Genomic DNA, 23,491 nt, shown 5'->3' with positions numbered 1-23,491 from the left:
CAATAAATTAATTAAACACAATTCCTACAAATAAATACAATTAAATAAACTAGCTAAAGTACAAAAAATAAAAAAGAACTAAGTTACAAAAAATAAAAAAATATTTACAAACATAAGAAAAATATTACAACAATTTTAAACTAATTACACCTACTCTAAGCCCCCTAATAAAATAACAAAGCCCCCCAAAATAAAAAATTCCCTACCCTATTCTAAATTAAAAAAGTTACAAGCTCTTTTACCTTACCAGCCCTGAACAGGGCCCTTTGCGGGGCATGCCCCAAGAATTTCAGCTCTTTTGCCTGTAAAAGAATAAATACAATACCCCCCCCCCAACATTACAACCCACCACCCACATACCCCTAATCTAACCCAAACCCCCCTTAAATAAACCTAACACTAAGCCCCTGAAGATCTTCCTACCTTGTCTTCACCATCCAGGTATCACCGATCCGTCCTGGCTCCAACATCTTCATCCAACCCAAGCGGGGGTTGGCGATCCATCACCCGGTGCTGAAGAGGTCCAGAAGAGGCTCCAAAGTCTTCCTCCTATCCGGCAAGAAGAGGACATCCGGACCGGCAAACATCTTCTCCAAGCGGCATCTTCGATCTTCTTCCATCCGGTGCGGAGCGGGTCCATCTTGAAGCAGGCGACGCGGATCCATCCTCTTCTTCCGTTGTCTCCCGACTAATGACGGTTCCTTTAAGGGACGTCATCCAAGATGGCGTCCCTCGAATTCCGATTGGCTGATAGGATTCTATCAGCCAATCGGAATTAAGGTAGGAATTTTCTGATTGGCTGATGGAATCAGCCAATCAGAATCAAGTTCAATCCGATTGGCTGATCCAATCAGCCAATCAGATTGAGCTCGCATTCTATTGGCTGATCGGAACAGCCAATAGAATGCGAGCTCAATCTGATTGGCTGATTGAATCAGCCAATCGGATTGAACTTGATTCTGATTGGCTGATTCCATCAGCCAATCAGAAAATTCCTACCTTAATTCCGATTGGCTGATAGAATCCTATCAGCCAATCGGAATTCGAGGGACGCCATCTTGGATGACGTCCCTTAAAGGAACCGTCATTAGTCGGGAGACAACGGAAGAAGAGGATGGATCCGCGTCGCCTGCTTCAAGATGGACCCGCTCCGCACCGGATGGAAGAAGATCGAAGATGCCGCTTGGAGAAGATGTTTGCCGGTCCGGATGTCCTCTTCTTGCCGGATAGGAGGAAGACTTTGGAGCCTCTTCTGGACCTCTTCAGCACCGGATGATGGATCGCCAACCCCCGCTTGGGTTGGATGAAGATGTTGGAGCCAGGACGGATCGGTGATACCTGGATGGTGAAGACAAGGTAGGAAGATCTTCAGGGGCTTAGTGTTAGGTTTATTTAAGGGGGGTTTGGGTTAGATTAGGGGTATGTGGGTGGTGGGTTGTAATGTTGGGGGGGGGGTATTGTATTTATTCTTTTACAGGCAAAAGAGCTGAAATTCTTGGGGCATGCCCCGCAAAGGGCCCTGTTCAGGGCTGGTAAGGTAAAAGAGCTTGTAACTTTTTTAATTTAGAATAGGGTAGGGAATTTTTTATTTTGGGGGGCTTTGTTATTTTATTAGGGGGCTTAGAGTAGGTGTAATTAGTTTAAAATTGTTGTAATATTTTTCTTATGTTTGTAAATATTTTTTTATTTTTTGTAACTTAGTTCTTTTTTATTTTTTGTACTTTAGCTAGTTTATTTAATTGTATTTATTTGTAGGAATTGTGTTTAATTAATTTATTGATAGTGTAGTGTTAGGTTAATTGTAGGTAATTGTAGGTAGTTTATTTAATTATTTTATTGATAGGGTAGTGTTAGGTTTAATTATATCTTAGGTTAGGATTTATTTTACAGGTAAATTTGTTATTATTTTAACTAGGTAACTATTAAATAGTTCTTAACTATTTAATAGCTATTGTACCTGGTTAAAATAATTACAAAGTTGCCTGTAAAATAAATATTAATCCTAAAATAGCTATAATATAATTATAATTTATATTGTAGCTATATTAGGATTTATTTTACAGGTAAGTATTTAGCTTTAAATAGGAATCATTTATTTAATAAGAGTTAATTTATTTCGTTAGATGTAAATTATATTTAAGTTAGGGGGGTGTTAGTGTTAGGGTTAGACTTAGCTTTAGGGGTTAATACATTTATTAGAATAGCGGTGAGCTCCGGTCGTCAGATTAGGGGTTAATAATTGAAGTTAGGTGTCGGCGATATTAGGGAGGGCAGATTAGGGGGTTAATACTATTTATTATAGGGTTAGTGAGGCGGGTTAGGGGTTAATAACTTTATTATAGTAGCGCTCAGGTCCGCTCGGCAGATTAGGGGTTAATAAGTGTAGGCAGGTGTCGGCGACATTGAGGGGGGCAGATTAGGGGTTAATAAATATAATATAGGGGTCGGCGGTGTTAGGGGTAGCAGATTAGGGGTACATAGGGATAACGTAGGTGGCGGCGCTTTGCGGTCGGAAGATTAGGGGTTAATTATTTTAAGTAGCTGGCGGCGACGTTGTGGGGGGCAGGTTAGGGGTTAATAAATATAATACAGGGGTCGGCGGGGTTAGGGGCAGCAGATTAGGGGTACATAAGTATAACATAGGTGGCGGTCGGCAGATTAGGGGTTAAAAATTTTAATCGAGTGGCGGCGATGTGGGGGGAGCTCGGTTTAGGGGTACATAGGTAGTTTATGGGTGTTAGTGTACTTTAGGGTACAGTAGTTAAGAGCTTTATGAACCGGCGTTAGCCAGAAAGCTCTTAACTCCTGCTATTTTCAGGCGGCTGGAGTTTTGTCGTTAGAGCTCTAACGCTCACTTCAGAAACGACTCTAAATACCGGCGTTAGAAAGATCCCATTGAAAAGATAGGATACGCAAATGGCGTAGGGGGATCTGCGGTATGGAAAAGTCGCGGCTGAAAAGTGAGCGTTAGACCCTTTAATCACTGACTCCAAATACCAGCGGGCGGCCAAAACCAGCGTTAGGAGCCTCTAACGCTGGTTTTGACGGCTACCGCCGAACTCCAAATCTAGGCCTAAAACTCTCTAGATATCAATATATAACATAGGTTTGTGATTAATACCTCTCATTTTTCTATGAGTCTCCTTAGACCTATATTGCCCCCCTAACAGTTGCTTGTTGATTATAAAAAATATTTGGCACCTATAGGTACTTACCATTAGTACTACATTACCTACTATCTTGTTACTATAGTATACTCTCCAGGAAGGATACCTACGTTCTTTCTCCTCCTAAAGTAAGATCTATTTTAAATGGATATTAACACAAACAGCCTTTGTAGCATACGCAGTAGCTCATTGCTTATAGGCTGGTAGGGACAACTCCCAAAGTTTTGTTAAACGGAGCACATTTCTACAGGGATAAAAACAAAAATTAGTTTTAATCATAGTAGTAGATTATCTATTGTTTTACCAATAAAAATATGTTACTACTTGCTACTATATTCGGTGATATTTTGGGAAATAAATAACTGGACTAACATTTTTACTCCAAACTATATTAAAATGAGCACAATTCCTTGTTTCAGAGAAAAAAAATAATGTTGCTGTATGATGAAAAGCTGATTACAAATGATGTTGCAAGAAGCAGTGTTTGGCTTCTTTATAAATTACAAAGTCCTGTAGTGCCAAATTGTAAACGGATATAATTAAGAACTGTGCAGGTAGCTGACCTTTAATTTATTGAGTTTAAGAACATATGAAAGGAAATGGGGACATTTTAAATTTCTCTTTCACTTTCTGGAAGTTTAAAGGGACAGTCAACACCAGAATTGTTATTGTTTAAAAAGATAGATAATCCCTTTATAACCCATTCCCCAGTTTTGCATAACCAACACAGTTTTAATAATACACATTTTACCTCTATAATTACCTTGTATCTAAACTTCTGCTGACTACCCCCTTATTTCAGTTATTTTGACAAACTTGCATTTTCAGTGCTCACTCCTAGGTCACTTCACGAGCTCAATGTTATCTATATGAAACACATGAACTAATGCCCTCTAGTGGTCAAAATGCATTCCGATTAGAGGCAGTCTTCAAGGTATAAGGAATTAGCATATTAACCTCCTAGGTTTAGCTTTCAACTAATAATACCAAGAGAACAAAGCAAAATTGGTGATAAAAGTAAATTTAGAGGTTGTTTAAAATGACATGCCCTAATTTAATCATGAAAGGTTTTTTTTGGACTTGACTGTCTCATTAAACAAATGTAAATGATCAATCGTTCATTACTTTAGTATGGAATTATAAACAACGAATTGTCAGAATCCACCAAGTTGTTGGAGTTTTGCTTATCAGTCAATAAGTTTCATTCCCACTGACAATATGAGCACAAATATGGGGCTATATTTTGCATTATTTGTACTTTATTTTAATATGAGACAATAAAGAAGAAATATGTTTTTATGCACATTGGTTCTCTATTGCTGAATCGCCTTTAGCTATGGGTTTAATTACAAGCGGAGTGCAAACATATTAGCACTAATAAGCGTTAACACTGCTCAAGTAAAAGCTATAGCACTTCTCTTGTAATCTGGGCTATCATTTTAACATTTGTTAGATCATTCTGTCTAATGAACTTTAAACCAGATTTAAAATTAAAATATCTAATTTAACCCTTTTGGTGACAAGGGTTAAACGCAACTGCTTAAAAAACGATGAATAAAATGATCTTTCCGTACAATTTTAAGTGACATGTAGACATTTAAAATCACTAATTATAGTAATGAGATAATGTCTACGAAAAACTGCAATCCGACAAAAATTGTGACTATGAGGCCTGTGGGTAATTAATATTAACAATAAACATGTGTCACTGTTCATTGTTTTGCTAAAACATGTGGAGGCCTCACAGTATAAAATAAGGATAAAAACATATAAATATTTGGAAATGAATCACTATTTAGTCCGGGATGACTTCACAATATACCCACTTGGTTTCTACCTTATAATGAGTTTCTGTTAGGATCAGTATATACAGTTTTGTATTAATAAACAACCAACAGCCGGTTTACAAACGATCTGAGGTTCCTTGATAAATGTTTGATTACACATATAGTCAAATGTGCCTTGATTGCCAGTAATACACTAAACAATTACTTTACCTATTTGGCTGCCAGTAATACACACAACATTGATTTGACCCCGGCTTTTATTTATACCCCTTTGGTTCCAAGTAAAACTCAAAAATAGTTGATTTCACCCCAGTGGCTATACATAGCATAGTAACAGAAATAACAGTACATTTGCAGTGTTACTTCTTTAGGGATGTCATAGGAGACATTTATAGTTTAGCATCCACTCAAGAGAATTGAAAAAAAATAATGGACCTTTAAGTATCGAGTATTTTTGGATAGATTTTACTCAACAACCTTCTAAAATAATGCACTCTCTAGTTTAACACTGGACACCCGACAACCCTAATACAAGGAGAGATGTAAAAGCAGGGACTAGTTGAAAAACGTATATAATATAGCCATAAGTTTATTTATCAATGATATAACATCTTACACACAGTGATTGGTTGCCAGAGAGATGTATAGCTACCCTGGCAGCCAGAGGGTTAAACCACTCTTGATACATGCAAGGAGAGCTGTCCATACAGTGCACAACATCATATAACTTCTGTTTTATTCTTTGCTATTTATGAAGGTTAGAAATATACCCAACATGACAGGATGTAGCTCGTTAAACAGCAGGTCTGCGTTTTATTGCCGTGGTTATGCCAATTTATACCAAAAGTAGGTCAAAAATAAATGACATGCATCCAGTTCTGTTGTACACAGTAAAAACTGTTCAAGTAGATGCCCATTTATACACTGACATTTGTGCATATAAACCAATTTCTTGTTCAAATGAGCTACGCTGGAATCACAAGTTTGTTATATAAAATGCACACAAGAGAAACTATTATATGAAGTTGCTCATTACATGTCCTGAAATCCCCTGATGATTAAGGAAGATTCAGTGTAAAGCAATGTAAGATGCTGTGTGAGATAGGAGCACATAAGTGTGAGATAGGAGCACATAAGTGTGAGATAGGAGCACATAAGTGTGAGTGAGATGAGTGTGAGGGAGCAGGTGAGGTAATAAGACTTATATTTAGTATGAGTGAGTAGGTGAGGTAATAGGACTTGCATTTAGTATGAGTGAGCAGGTGAGGTAATAGGACTTGTATTTAGTATGAGTGAGAAGGTGAGGTAATAGGACTTGCATTTAGTATGAGTGAGCAGGTGAGGTAATAGGACTTGTATTTAGTATGAGTGAGAAGGTGAGGTAATAGGACTTGTATTTAGTATGAGTGAGCAGATGAGGTAATATGACTTTTATTTAGTATGAGTGAGCAGCAGGTGAGGTAATAGGACTTGTATTTAGTATGAGTGTGCAGGTGAGGTACTAGGACTTTTATTTAGTATGAGCAGCAGGTGAGGTAATAGGACTTGAATTTAGTATGAGTGTGCAGGTGAGGTACTGGGACTTTTATTTAGTATGAGTGTGCAGGTGAGGTACTGGGACTTTTATTTAGTATGAGTGAGCAGGTGAGGTACTAGGACTTTTATTTAGTATGAGTGGCCAGGTGAGGTACTAGGACTTTTATTTAGTATGAGTGAGCAGGTGAGGTAATAGGACTTGTATTTAGTATGAGTGAGCAGGTGAGGTAATAGGACTTGTATTTAGTATGAGTGAGCAGGTGAGGTAATAGGACTTGTATTTAGTATGAGTGAGCAGGTGAGGTAATAGGACTTGTATTTAGTATGAGTGAGCAGGTGAGGTAATAGGACTTGTATTTAGTATGAGCAGCAGGTGAGGTAATAAGACTTGTATTTAGTATGAGTGAGCAGGTGAGGTAATAGGACTTTTATTTAGTATGAGTGAGCAGATGAGGTACTGGGACTTTTATTTAGTATGAGCAGCAGGTGAGGTAATAAGACTTTTATTTAGTATGAGTGAGCAGGTGAGGTAATAGGACTTTTATTTAGTATGAGTGAGCAGGTGAGGTACTGGGACTTTTATTTAGTATGAGTGAGCAGGTGAGGTAATAGGACTTGTATTTAGTATGAGTGAGCAGGTGAGGTAATAGGACTTTTATTTAGTATGAGTGAGCAGGTGAGGTACTGGGACTTTTATTTAGTATGAGTGAGCAGGTGAGGTAATAAGACTTTTATTTAGTATGAGTGAGCAGGTGAGGTAATAGGACTTGTATTTAGTATGAGTGAGCAGGTGAGGTAATAGGACTTGTATTTAGTATGAGTGAGCAGGCGAGGTAATAGGACTTGTATTTAGTATGAGTGAGCAGGTGAGGTAATACGACTTTTATTTAGTATGAGTGAGCAGGTGAGGTAATAGGACTTGTATTTAGTATGAGTGAGCAGGCGAGGTAATAGGACTTGTATTTAGTATGAGTGAGCAGGTGAGGTAATAGGACTTTTATTTAGTATGAGTGAGCAGGTGAGGTAATAGGACTTGTATTTAGTATGAGTGAGCAGGTGAGGTACTAGGACTTGTATTTAGTATGAGTGAGCAGGTGAGGTACTAGGACTTGTATTTAGTATGAGTGAGAAGGTGAGGTACTAGGACTTGTATTTAGTATGAGTGAGCAGGTGAGGTAATAAGACTTGTATTTAGTATGAGTGAGCAGGTGAGGTAATAATACTTTTATTTAGTATGAGTGAGCAGGTGAGGTAATAAGACTTTTATTTAGTATGAGTGAGCAGATGAGGTAATAGGACTTGTATTTAGTATGAGTGAGCAGGTGAGGTAGTAAGACTTGTATTTAGTATGAGTGAGCAGGTGAGGTAGTAAGGCTTGTATTTAGTATGAGTGAGCAGGTGAGGTAATAGGACTTTTATTTAGTATGAGTGAGTAGGTGAGGTAATAGGATTTTTATTTAGTATGAGTGAGCAGGTGAGGTACTAGGACTTTTATTTAGTATGAGGGAGCAGGTGAGGTAATAGGACTTTTATTTAGTATGAGTGAGCAGCAGGTGAGGTAATATGACTTGTATTTAGTATGAGTGAGCAGGTGAGGTAATAGGACTTTTATTTAGTATGAGTGAGCAGGTTAGGTAATAGGGCTTTTATTTAGTATGAGTGAGCAGGTGAGGTAATAGGACTTTTATTTAGTATGAGTGAGCAGCAGGTGAGGTAATAGGACTTTTATTTAGTATGAGTCAGTAGGAGAGGTAATGGCACTTGTATTTAGCATGAGTGCGCAGCAGGTGAGGTAATAGGACTTTTATTTAGTATGAGTGAGCAGGTGAGGTACAAGAACTTTTATTTAGTATGAGTGAGCAACAGGTGAGGTAATATGACTTGTATTTAGCATGAGTGCGCAGCAGGTGAGGTAATAGGACATTTACTTAGTATGAGTGAGCAGATGAGGTACAAGAACTTTTATTTAGTATGAGTGAGCAACAGGTGAGGTAATAGGACTTTTACAGAGTAAGATGCAGTATACAGGCTCCATGTACGAAGCAGCGAGAGCTGCTCCGGAGCGCTTGCGGGGGTTCGCACATGCAATTCTGCTTCCTGCAATGTTAGAAGCAGTGATCATTAGACCGCTGCTTTTTACACTCCTCACCACCTCAGAGGTAAGAAGAGAAATCACAGAGAGCTTGCTCGCGCAAATGAAGGGGTGGGCATTACACACTCATCTTTGTGTGTAATGATACATAAGGGCCAGCTATATTGCGGTGCAGTGTGAGCTACAGTGAAAGCTATATTGAGAGGAAGGGAATCGCCGGAATTCAACCCGATCGAGTACGATCGGGTTGATTGACACCTCCCTGCTGGCAGCTGATTGGCCGCAAGTCTGCAGGGGGCTGCATTGCACCAGCAGCTCTTGTGAGCTGCTGGTGCAATGCTGAATACGGAGAGCGTATTGCTCTCCGCATTCAGCGAGGTCTTCCGGACCTGATCCGCAATGTCGGATCTGGTCCGCAAGACCTTTGATAAATTGGCCCCGAAGTGTGAGCTACAGTTTAAGCTATATTGAGAGGCAGTGTGAGCTACAGTTTAAGCTATATTGAGAGGCAGTGTGAGCTACAGTGTATGCTATATTGAGAGGCAGTGCGAGCTACAGTGTATGCTATATTGAGAGGCAGTGTGAACTACAGTTTAAGCTATATTGAGAGGTAGTGTGAGCTACAGTGTATGCTATATTGAGAGGCAGTGCGAGCTACAGTGTATGCTATATTGAGAGGCAGTGTGAACTACAGTTTAAGCTATATTGAGAGGCAGTGTGAGCTACAGTGTATGCTATATTGAGAGGCAGTGTGAGGTACAGTGTATGCTATATTGAGAGGCAGTGTGAGGTACAGTGTATGCTATATTGAGAGGCAGTGAGAGCTACAGTGTAAGCTATATTGAGAGGCAGTGTGAACTACAGTTTAAGCTATATTGAGAGGCAGTGTGAGCTATATTAGAATACAGTGAGAGACACAGTGTAATCTATTGGGGTGCAGTGTGAGCTACAGTGTATGCTATATTGAGAGGCAGTGAGAGCTACAGTGTAAGCTATATTGAGAGGTAGTGTGAGCTACAGTGTATGCTATATTGAGAGGCAGTGTGAGGTACAGTGTATGCTATATTGAGAGGCAGTGAGAGCTACAGTGTAAGCTATATTGAGAGGCAGTGTGAGCTATATTAGAATACAGTGAGAGACACAGTGTAATCTATTGGGGTGCAGTGTGAGATACAGTGTATGCTATATTGAGAGGCAGTGAGAGCTACAGTGTAAGCTATATTGAGAGGCAGTGTGAGCTATATTAGGATACAGTGAGAGGCACAGTGTAATCTAAATTGAGAGGCAGTGTGAGGTACAGTGTATGCTATATTGAGAGGCAGTGTGAGCTACAGTGTAAGCTATATTGAGAGGCAGTGCGAGCTACAGTGTATGCTATATTGAGAGGCAGTGTGAGCTATATTAGCATACAGTGAAAGGCACAGTGTAATCTAAATTTAGAGGCAGTGCGAGCTACAGTGTAAGCTATATTGAGAGGCAGTGGGAGCTATATTAGAATACAGTGAGAGGCACAGTGTAATCTATATTTAGATGCAGTGTGAAGTACAGTGTAAGCTATATTGGGGTGCAGTGTTAGTTACAGAGATAGCTATATTAGAATGCAGTGAGAGGCACAGTGTAAGCCATATTTAAATGCAGGATGAGGTATATATATTGGGGTGCAGTGTGAGTTATAGAGTAAGCTATATTATAATGCAGTATGAGGTATAGAGTAAGCTATATTGGGGTGCAGTGTGAGTTACAGAGATAGCTATATTAGAATGCAGTGGGAGGTAGAGTGTAAGCCATATTTAGATGCAGTGTGAGGTACAGTGTAAGACATATTTAGATGCAGTGTGAGGTACAGTGTAAGTTATATTGGGGTGCAGTGTGAGCTACAGAGATAGCTATATTAGAATACAGTGAGAGGTACAGTGTAAGCTATATTGGGGTGCAGTGTGAGTTATAGAGATAGCTATATTAGAATACAGTGTGAGGTACAGTGTAAGTTATATTGGGGTGCAGTGTGAGCTACAGAGATAGCTATATTAGAATACAGTGAGAGGTACAGTGTAAGCTATATTGGGGTGCAGTGTGAGTTATAGAGATAGCTATATTAGAATACAGTGTGAGGTACAGTGTAAGCTATATTGGGGTGCAGTGTGAGCTACAGAGATAGCTATATTAGAATACAGTGAGAGGTACAGTGTAAGCTATATTGGGGTGCAGTGTGAGCTACAGAGATAACTATATTAGAATACAGTGAGAGGTACAGTGTAAGCTATATTGGGGTGCAGTGTGAGTTACAGAGATAGCTATATTAGAATGCAGTGGAAGGTACAGTGTACACCATATTTAGATGCAGTGTGAAGTACAGTGTAAGCCATATTTAGATGCAGTGTGAAATACAGTGTAAGCTATATTGGGGTTAAAGAGATAGCTATATTAGAATGCAGTGAGAGGCACAGTGTAAGCTATATTGGGGTGCAGTGTGAGTTACAGAGATAGCTATATTAGAATGCACTGAGAGGTACAGTGTAAGCTATATTGGGGTGCAGTGTGAGTTACAGAGATAGCTATATTAGAATGCAGTGGGAGGTACAGTGTACACCAAATTTAGATGCAGTGTGAGGTACAGTGTAAGCCATATTTAGATGCAGTGTGAGATACAGCGTAAGCTATATTGGGGTTAAAGAGATAGCTATATTAGAATGCAGTGCGAGGTACAGTGTAAGCTATATTGGGGTGCAGTGTGAGTTACAGAGATAGCTATATTAGAATGCAGTGAGAGGTACAGTGTAAGCTATATTGGGGTGCAGTGTGCGTTACAGAGATAGCTATATTAGAATACAGTGAGAGGTACAGTGTAAGCTATATTGGGGTGCAGTGTGAGTTACAGAGATAGCTATATTAGAATGCAGTGAGAGGTACAGTGTAAGCTATATTGGGGTGCAGTGTGAGTTACAGAGATAGCTATATTAGAATGCAGTGAGAGGTACAGTGTAAGCTATATTGGGGTGCAGTGTGAGTTACAGAGATAGCTATATTAGAATGCAGTGAGAGGTACAGTGTACACCATATTTAGATGCAGTGTGAGGTACAGTGTAAGCCATATTTAGATGCAGTGTGAGATACAGTGTAAGCTATATTGGGGTTAAAGAGATAGCTATATTAGAATGCAGTGAGAGGCACAGTGTATATTGGAGTGCATTTTTTATTGGGATCACTAGATAGCAATATAAGGTTTTAGATTCTTATACCAAGACAACAATGTTTCATTTAAATACTTTTGCCATTTGGCCATTGGACGACCAGTCTTTCTACAACCAATCACAGCTTGGATTAAACACCTTTATCACTAACAACTTACTGTAAATTGTCTGATGATAAAAATAATCTGAAAATCTACGAATTCCTTCACATTTTGTAACAAATCTGTATCTGCCAAGTTCAGAATCTGCAGGCACCAATACAAGTAGTAATGCGTTATGCTCCTTGGAAGACGTTTCACCAACCTGAAGCGCAATAAAAGCACACAATCCTACCTTTTTCAGCTTGCCACTCTTCGTTCCCACAAACGCCAATGAATGGTTCTTGTAGACATAGGCAATGACGGAGGTCATCCTATCCCATTCCTCTGTGAATACAGGAAAGCCTCTAACCATCTCAGATACTCCCAGTGGGGCGTTCATGTCCAGGCCACAGAAATTGTCAGCGATAGTTATAAGCTACAAACAGAGATGACAAAAGAAATTACAGTTATTCTGTGACATCCTCTTGAGTTTATGGACACAAACAATTTATCTTTTTTGGACACCAATATATATATAATCATTCTGCAGTATTATAAAGGAAACACACATGACATTTTGTGTAGTCTGTTTCAGTCCATTCAGAATTGCTGCCTGAAAAAAAATGAAATTCAGCAGAAAATGTTATTTTATTTTTGATCTCCTGTTTGAATTAGTTAAATCAAAAGCAATATTTTTCCAGAGCATCTGCATCTTCTTAATTCAGATTAAAGGTTCATGAAAGTGAAAACTAAACTTTCGTGTTTCAGGTAGATCGTGCAATTCTAAGAGACTTATCCATTTACTTCTATTATCAAATGGACTTTGTTCTCTTGCTATCATTTATTGAAAAGCATACCTAGGTAGGTTCTGGAGCAAGCAGTTCAATACTAGGAGCTATATCGTGATTGGTGGATACAAACTTATGTATTGTGATTGACTCACCAGATTTGTGCATTGCTGCTCTTGAGCTGACTTTACCTATGTGCTTCACCTCTTTGCAGGAGTTTATGCCAGCAATAGTGCAATAATAAAATACTCTTACACACTGGATCCTTTTTGCTATTTTTCCATTTTTATCTACGTTTAAAGGGACATGGAACCCCTCAAAATATTACATGATTCAAATAGAGAATACAATTTTTAACAAGTTTCCCATTTCTATTATCCAATTCCTTTAATTTGTCTGTTATCCTTTGTTGAAGAGATATCGGGATAGGCAGCGTGCACATGTATGAAGCGCTACATGACAGGAAATGGTTCTGCCATCTAGTGCTCTTGCTTATAACATTGTGCAAAACTGCTGCCATATAGTGCTGCAGGCACGTGCACACCCCTTATCTTACCTTCCTGCTTTTCAACAAGGGATAACAAGAAAATTAAGATCAATTGATAATATAAGTAAACTGGATAGTCATTTAATATCATATGCTCTATGTGACTCGTGGATGAATTTGTGGGGGGTTTGTGTCCCTTTAAGCAATTATACTTAAAACTTATATATCCATTTGTCAGGTGTTTGAGAAGTATTTTTCACAGCTGCAGGCAGAAAGAAAATGGAGGCTGTAAATGTTGTCTAATTGATTTAAAGGGATATGAAACCCAAGTGCGCATGCAAATGGATAACATTCTTGTAAAACTGCTGCCATATAGTGCTCCAGCCATGTGCACACTCCTGAACCTATGTACCTGCTATGTACATGCACACTCCTGAACGTATGTACCTACTATGTACATGCACACTCCTGAACCTATGTACCTGCTATGTACATGCACACTCCTGAACGTATGTACCTGCTATGTACATGCACACTCCTGAACGTATGTACCTGCTATGTACATGCACACTCCTGAACGTATGTACCTGCTATGTACAAGCACACTCCTGAACGTATGTACCTGCTATGTACAAGCACACTCCTGAACGTATGCACCTGCTATGTACAAGCACACTCCTGAACGTATGTACCTGCTATGTACAAGCACACTCCTGAACGTATGTACCTGCTATGTACATGCACACTCCTGAACCTATGTACCTGCTATGTACAAGCACACTCCTGAACGTATGTACCTGCTATGTACAAGCACACTCCTGAACGTATGTACCTACTATGTACATGCACACTCCTGAACCTATGTACCTGCTATGTACAAGCACACTCCTGAACGTATGTACCTGCTATGTACATGCACACTCCTGAACCTATGTACCTGCTATGTACATGCACACTCCTGAACGTATGTACCTGCTATGTACATGCACACTCCTGAACCTATGTACCTGCTATGTACATGCACACTCCTGAACGTATGTACCTGCTATGTACATGCACACTCCTGAACCTATGTACCTGCTATGTACATGCACACACCTGAACGTATGTACCTGCTATGTACATGCACACTCCTGAACGTATGTACCTGCTATGTACATGCACACTCCTGAACCTATGTACCTGCTATGTACATGCACACTCCTGAATGTATGTACCTGCTATGTACATGCACACTCCTGAACCTATGTACCTGCTATGTACATGCACACTCCTGAACGTATGTACCTGCTATGTACATGCACACTACTGAACGTATGTACCTGCTATGTACATGCACACTCCTGAACGTATGCACCTGCTATGTACATGCACACTCCTGAACCTATGTACCTGCTATGTACATGCACACTCCTGAACGTATGTACCTGCTATGTACATGCACACTCCTGAACGTATGTACCTGCTATGTACAAGCACACTCCTGAACGTATGTACCTGCTATGTACAAGCACACTCCTGAACGTATGTACCTGCTATGTACATGCACACTCCTGAACGTATGTACCTGCTATGTACAAGCACACTCCTGAACGTATGTACCTGCTATGTACAAGCACACTCCTGAACGTATGTAACTGCTATGTACAAGCACACTCCTGAACGTATGTACCTGCTATGTACATGCACACTCCTGAACGTATGTACCTGCTATGTACATGCACACTCCTGAACGTATGTACCTGCTATGTACAAGCACACTCCTGAACGTATGTACCTGCTATGTACAAGCACACTCCTGAACGTATGTACCTGCTATGTACAAGCACACTCCTGAACGTATGTACCTGCTATGTACATGGACACTCCTGAACGTATGTACCTGCTATGTACATGCACACTCCTGAACCTATGTACCTGCTATGTACATGCACACTCCTGAACCTATGTACCTGCTATGTACATGCACACTCCTGAACGTATGTACCTACTATGTACATGCACACTCCTGAACCTATGTACCTGCTATGTACATGCACACTCCTGAACGTATGTACCTGCTATGTACATGCACACTCCTGAACCTATGTACCTGCTATGTACATGCACACACCTGAACGTATGTACCTGCTATGTACATGCACACTCCTGAACGTATGTACCTGCTATGTACATGCACACTCCTGAACGTATGTACCTGCTATGTACATGCACACTCCTGAACCTATGTACCTGCTATGTACATGCACACTCCTGAACGTATGTACCTGCTATGTACATGCACACTCCTGAACCTATGTACCTGCTATGTACATGCACACACCTGAACGTATGTACCTGCTATGTACATGCACACTCCTGAACGTATGTACCTGCTATGTACATGCACACTCCTGAACCTATGTACCTGCTATGTACATGCACACTCCTGAACGTATGTACCTGCTATGTACATGCACACTCCTGAACCTATGTACCTGCTATGTACATGCACACTCCTGAACGTATGTACCTGCTATGTACATGCACACTACTGAACGTATGTACCTGCTATGTACATGCACACTCCTGAACGTATGCACCTGCTATGTACATGCACACTCCTGAACCTATGTACCTGCTATGTACATGCACACTCCTGAACGTATGTACCTGCTATGTACATGCACACTCCTGAACGTATGTACCTGCTATGTACAAGCACACTCCTGAACGTATGTACCTGCTATGTACAAGCACACTCCTGAACGTATGTACCTGCTATGTACATGCACACTCCTGAACGTATGTACCTGCTATGTACAAGCACACTCCTGAACGTATGTACCTGCTATGTACAAGCACACTCCTGAACGTATGTAACTGCTATGTACAAGCACACTCCTGAACGTATGTACCTGCTATGTACATGCACACTCCTGAACGTATGTACCTGCTATGTACATGCACACTCCTGAACGTATGTACCTGCTATGTACAAGCACACTCCTGAACGTATGTACCTGCTATGTACAAGCACACTCCTGAACGTATGTACCTGCTATGTACAAGCACACTCCTGAACGTATGTACCTGCTATGTACATGGACACTCCTGAACGTATGTACCTGCTATGTACATGCACACTCCTGAACCTATGTACCTGCTATGTACATGCACACTCCTGAACCTATGTACCTGCTATGTACATGCACACTCCTGAACGTATGTACCTACTATGTACATGCACACTCCTGAACCTATGTACCTGCTATGTACATGCACACTCCTGAACGTATGTACCTGCTATGTACATGCACACTCCTGAACCTATGTACCTGCTATGTACATGCACACACCTGAACGTATGTACCTGCTATGTACATGCACACTCCTGAACGTATGTACCTGCTATGTACATGCACACTCCTGAACGTATGTACCTGCTATGTACATGCACACTCCTGAACCTATGTACCTGCTATGTACATGCACACTCTTGAACGTATGTACCTGCTATGTACATGCACACTCCTGAACCTATGTACCTGCTATGTACATGCACACTCCTGAACGTATGTACCTGCTATGTACATGCACACTCCTGAACCTATGTACCTGCTATGTACATGCACACTCCTGAACGTATGTACCTGCTATGTACATGCACACTACTGAACGTATGTACCTGCTATGTACATGCACACTCCTGAACATATGCACCTGCTATGTACATGCACACTCCTGAACCTATGTACCTGCTATGTACATGCACACTCCTGAACGTATGTACCTGCTATGTACATGCACACTCCTGAACGTATGTACCTGCTATGTACAAGCACACTCCTGAACGTATGTACCTGCTATGTACAAGCACACTCCTGAACGTATGTACCTGCTATGTACATGCACACTCCTGAACGTATGTACCTGCTATGTACAAGCACACTCCTGAACGTATGTACCTGCTATGTACAAGCACACTCCTGAACGTATGTACCTGCTATGTACAAGCACACTCCTGAACGTATGTACCTGCTATGTACATGCACACTCCTGAACGTATGTACCTGCTATGTACATGCACACTCCTGAACGTATGTACCTGCTATGTACAAGCACACTCCTGAACGTATGTACCTGCTATGTACAAGCACACTCCTGAACGTATGTACCTGCTATGTACAAGCACACTCCTGAACGTATGTACCTGCTATGTACATGGACACTCCTGAACGTATGTACCTGCTATGTACATGCACACTCTTGAACGTATGTACCTGCTATGTACATGCACACTCTTGAACGTATGTACCTGCTATGTACATGCACACTCCTGAACGTATGTACCTGCTATGTACAAGCACACTCCTGAACGTATGTACCTGCTATGTACAAGCACACTCCTGAACGTATGTACCTGCTATGTACATGCACACTCCTGAACGTATGTACCTGCTATGTACAAGCACACTCCTGAACGTATGTACCTGCTATGTACATGCACACTCCTGAACGTATGTACCTGCTATGTACATGCACACTCCTGAACGTATGTACCTGCTATGTACATGCACACTCCTGAACCTATGTACCTGCTATGTACATGCACACTTCTGAACGTATGTACCTGCTATGTACAAGCACACTCCTGAACGTATGTACCTGCTATGTACAAGCACACTAATGAACGTATGTACCTGCTATGTACAAGCACACTCCTGAACGTATGTACCTGCTATGTACATGCACACTCCTGAACGTATGTACCTGCTATGTACATGCACACTCCTGAACGTATGTACCTGTTATGTACAAGCACACTCCTGAACGTATGTACCTGCTATGTACAAGCACACTCCTGAACGTATGTACCTGCTATGTACAAGCACACTCCTGAACGTATGTACCTGCTATGTACATGCACACTCCTGAACGTATGTACCTGCTATGTACATGCACACTCCTGAACGTATGTACCTGCTATGTACATGCACACTCTTGAACGTATGTACCTGCTATGTACAAGCACACTCCTGAACGTATGTACCTGCTATGTACAAGCACACTCCTGAACGTATGTACCTGCTATGTACAAGCACACTCCTGAACGCATGTACCTGCTATGTACATGAACACTCTTGAACGTATGTACCTGCTATGTACAAGCACACTCCTGAACGTATGTACCTGCTATGTACATGCACACTCCTGAACGTATGTACCTGCTATGTACATGCACACTCCTGAACGTATGTACCTGCTATGTACCTGCACACTCCTGAACGTATGTACCTGCTTTACAAAGTATATATACCAAGGGGTATATTTATCATAGTACCAGCGGGACATGATACGATCTCGGCATTTATTGTTGCACCAGCTGGTGCAATGCCGCCCCCTGCAGATTCGCAGACAATCGTCCGCTAGCAGGGGATGTCAATCTTCCCGATCCTATCCAATCTGGTTGATTTCTGTCCGCAGCCTCAGAGCAAGCGGACAGGTTATGGAGCAGCGGTCTTTAGACCGCTGCTTCATAACTTCTGTTTCCGGGGGACTCGCGCGGAAATAGGGGCATCAAGCTCCATACGGAGCTTGATAAAACGGCCCCCAAGAGTACAAAGAAAAATTGATAATAAAAGATCATTAGAACATAGTTTAAAACTTCTGGCTCTATCTGAATCATGAAAAAATAAATGTGTTTCATGTCTAATATTGATAATGATGATAATGATGATAATGATGATAATGATGATAATATTGATAATAATAATAATGATGATAATATTGATAATGATGATAATGATGATAATGATGATAATATTGATAATGATGATAATGATGATAATGATGATAATATTGATAATGATGATAATGACGATAATGATGATAATGATGATAATGACGATAATGATGATAATGATGATAATGATGATAATATTGATAATGATGATAATGACGATAATGATGATAATGATGATAATATTGATAATGATGATAATGACGATAGCATAATATGTTTTAGGTTGTTTTTTCCCCACTATAGTAATTAACCTTGTCCTACTATTTACTTTCTAATGTAAAAATTATTATGCAAAAACTGGTGCAAAACGTGTTCCTTAATGGTTTGGAATACCAAACGCAAGCGCACTTAGGGCCTGATTATCTAATGCTCTCAGGTGAGATGATCTAGAATGATCCTCCAGGTCTGCAAGATCCCTAGTAAATTTCTTAAAAAGCAGATTTTGCTTTATTTCTCCCAGGGCGTTCCGTGCATTTCTGTATGTGAAGGAGAGACAAGCCCGGTGCAATATAGCACTGCATGACATGAGAGTTCTGCCGCATTTACACTGTGGGCTTTGTATTTTATATCAATTTACACTTCAGATTAAATGTTATTACATTTAAACTTTGCACTTTCTATTTTGTATTTTATTTTGTAAACCAAAGTGTATTTATGATTGTGAATTTACAAATTCTGATTAAGCTTTCAAGAGTTTCTGTAACTTTAACAAATCAGGATCATACTTTGAATAATAATATGTATGTTTTACAAATCATGTTGCATTTTTAATTTCCTGTATTTAAAATGAAACTGAAAAACTGAAAGCTTCAGTTTCCCAGCTTCATAACTTTATATAGGCCTGATAAGCAAAGACTCTCTATACTGGAGAAAAATATAGTGCAGACTTCACAGGGACTGAACTCACTGAATTCTATAAGAAAAGGGGCAGAACCTGGAAGTCCCAGAGAGATGAGTGTTGCCTTCTATAAAAAGTAATAAAGCTTTGTTGGATACAGAATTTCACAGGGGAGGCAGAAAGTATCTGGAGAACACCTGGGGCTGACATAAAGGTGCAGTTTGTGTCAATTACAAATTAAATTGAAATGTTTTCACTACAATTTAACTTACTTTTGCCTATAGTTTAGTATATATTACTTTTCTGTAAGTTAAATAAGGGTATTGTCAATTTTAAGCAAACTTCACCTGCATACATCTGGCAAGATAAATCAGCGAGACCATCTTGTGTAAAATGCTTACAGCATTTCACAAGACTTGTGAGAAAGCTTCAGACATATCCAGGGAACTCCCCTGCCCCTCCTATTTGCTGGAGCTTTTTTTATTTAAAAACAGAGAAAATACAAAGTCCAATGTAAATTATAAAAGATATACAGAAATATACAAAGTATGATCCTTATTTTAAATCACTGCTGGTTCTAAATCTAAATGCATTAAAAAGTAAAATAGAAAGTGCAACAGTGTAAGTGTCATTCCTCTGAAGTTTAAATTATTATTAAAAAAAAACAATTAACAAAGTGTAAGTGTAACAAAACTCCTATCATACAGTGCCATATTGCACTGGGCTTCTCTCTAATACAGTGCAGTGGTGAAGAGTCCCTCCCTTTTTCTTTGATCATTCAATGAGTTCAGCCCCTGTGAAGTCTGCACTACAGTTTCTCTCCAAGCAAAAAACGCCTTCATCATCAGGTCCTTAATAAGATGTATCTGACAACAGAAACAGGATCAGAACTTATGAAAAATCATTAAAAATCATTAGAAAACAATTTTCTTTTGGACTGGAATACATTTTCAGTTTAATAATATTAGGAACATACAGTCAGTATGATGTAAAAACCTAACGCACACAGTCAGTATGATGCAAATACCTAGCACCTACAGCTAATACAATGCAAATACCTAACGCACAGTCAGTATGATGTAAATACCTAACGCACACAGTCAGTATGATGCAAATACCTAGCGCCTACAGCTAATACAATGCAAATACCTAACACACAGTCAGTATGATGCAAATACCTAACGCACACAGTCAGTATGATACCTAGCGCACACAGTCAGTATGATGCAAATACCTAACACACACAGTCAGTATGATGCAAATACCTAACGCACACAGTCAGTATGATGCAAATACCTAACACACACAGTCAGTATGATGCAAATACCTAACACACACAGTCAGTATGATGCAAATACCTAACACACACACAGTTAGTATGATGCAAATACCTAACGCACAGTCAGTATGATGCAAATACCTAGCGCCTACAGCTAATGCAATACTAACATCTAATGCGCACACCCAATACAATGCAAATGCCTAACGCACGCAGTCAGTATGATGTAAATACCTAACGCACGCAGTCAGTATGATGTAAATACCTAACGCACACAGTCAGTATGATGCAAATACCTAACGCACACAGTCAGTATGATGTAAATACCTAACGCCTACAGCTAATACAATGCAAATACCTAACGCACAGTCAGTATGATGTAAATACCTAACGCACACAGTCAGTATGATGCAAATACCTAGCGCCTACAGCTAATACAATGCAAATACCTAACACACAGTCAGTATGATACCTAGCGCACACAGTCAGTATGATACCTAGCGCACACAGTCAGTATGATACCTAGCGCACACAGTCAGTATGATGTAAAAACATAACGCACACAGTCAGTATGATGCAAATACCTAGCGCCTACAGCTAATACAATGCAAATACCTAACGCATAGTCAGTATGATGTAAATACCTAACGCACACAGTCAGTATGATGCAAATACCTAGCGCCTACAGCTAATACAATGCAAATACCTAACACACAGTCAGTATGATGCAAATACCTAACGCACACAGTCAGTATGATACCTAGCGCACACAGTCAGTATGATGTAAATACCTAACGCACGCAGTCAGTATGATGTAAATACCTAACGCACACAGTCAGTATGATGCAAATACCTAACGCACACAGTCAGTATGATGCAAATACCTAACGCACACAGTCAGTATGATGTAAATACCTAACGCACACAGTCAGTATGATGTAAATACCTAACGCCTACAGCTAATACAATGCAAATACCTAGCGAACAGTCAGTATGATGTAAATACCTAACGCACACAGTCAGTATGATGCAAATACCTAGCGCCTACAGCTAATACAATGCAAATACCTAACACACAGTCAGTATGATGTAAATACCTAGCGCACACAGTCAGTATGATACCTAGCGCACACAGTCAGTATGATACCTAGCGCACACAGTCAGTATGATACCTAGCACATACAGTCAGTATGATACCTAGCGCACACAGTCAGTATGATGCAAATACCTAACGCACACAGTCAGTATGATACCTAGCGCACACAGTCAGTATGATGCAAATACCTAACGCACACAGCTAATACAATGCTGAAACCTAATGTGTTTGAATCAATACTATCAAATTATGACGCATGTAATTACAATCACACATGAACATTTAATTTCATGTAATTATAAATGTCCTCATTTAAAAGTGTCACATGAACTATATTTTTAACTGTTATTAAAATAAAGCTTTCAAATGCAAAATGATTATTTTTAGAGTCTTCTGCCCTTTTAGTTAAAGGAGTGGCCAGCAGTTTTGAGGTCATGTGCCTAAACTGGTGACAATTTTCTAAACAAATCTCTAGCAGGTCTTGGCACACATCAGTATGACAGTAGTCCTGGGACAGCACTTTATGCCACATGCCAATAAAACATATATTAATTGCTAACCTTACTGGATAAGATCACCTTTCTCTTCTAACATATTGTATGATGCTGTATAGTAATATAAGAAGCCCCGGAAGGAATGAATTGAGAGCAGGGGCATGTGACCACACTACAGGCCAATAGCAGTGGGTTGCTAGGCAGTATTTTGAGGAGGAGGAGCGAGTATAAATATTGAGGGTTGTGAGGCGGAAGCCAGCATCAGTTCCCTTGTGAAGCGGGAAAAGCTGACAGGCAGAATGGAGAGCGTGAGCCTTTTGCTGGAACAGGTAAGGACCTTGGTAGCGGAGAAGGGTGTTACCTGGCTCCAGCAGAGGCTCTTTTCGGAGGACAGCGGTTCCGGTGCAGGGTCGTCGACAGTCGAGCCAGCAGGAACATCAGGTCAGGAGCGGTGCGGTCGGCCGGTGAGGCGGACGAAGCCGCCGGTGCGGCTTAGTCCGGATGACAGGAGGGGAGCTTTGGGTCAAGGGAGGCCTGATACGGCCAGAGGGGGAGGTAGCGGAAAGTCGGGAGGCAAGAGAAGGGCTATGGAGGAGCTGCGCACCTCTCCAGTGTCAGCAGGGAGTAGGAGGGGAACACTGAGGCCTAGGTTGCTGGGGACGAGCGTAGGCAGCGGGGAGGGGGGAGTAATGGTGATGCATGAGGTTTGTTCGGGGAGCAGGGAGGATGCGGTGGCAGTCGCCAGGAGCGGTATAAGTAAACAGGGGGTTGAGAGGGGGGGGTGGCTCGGTCTTTGAGGGGGCTAGTGTGAATAGAAGGAGAGGGGGGGAGAGGATATGTGGGAATGTGAGAAACGGTAGGGGCGTTGGAG

The 23,491-nt window shown here is 40.5% G+C and overlaps 1 protein-coding gene across 1 annotated transcript in view; it reads right to left on the bottom strand.

The window, feature by feature from the left end:
* Positions 1-23,491, bottom strand: part of PLXNA4 (plexin A4) — a 1,088,215-nt gene that overhangs the window by 889,572 nt on the left and 175,152 nt on the right. The window contains exon 3 of the mRNA XM_053716394.1: positions 12,107-12,289. Coding sequence (XP_053572369.1) covers positions 12,107-12,289 — 183 coding nt within the window. The remainder of the gene's footprint in view (positions 1-12,106; positions 12,290-23,491) is intronic.

The sequence above is a fragment of the Bombina bombina genome, chromosome 6 (genome assembly GCF_027579735.1).
Source record: "Bombina bombina isolate aBomBom1 chromosome 6, aBomBom1.pri, whole genome shotgun sequence".
Classification (NCBI taxonomy): Eukaryota; Metazoa; Chordata; class Amphibia; order Anura; family Bombinatoridae; genus Bombina; species Bombina bombina.
This window is presented reverse-complemented; position numbering and strand designations above follow the sequence as displayed.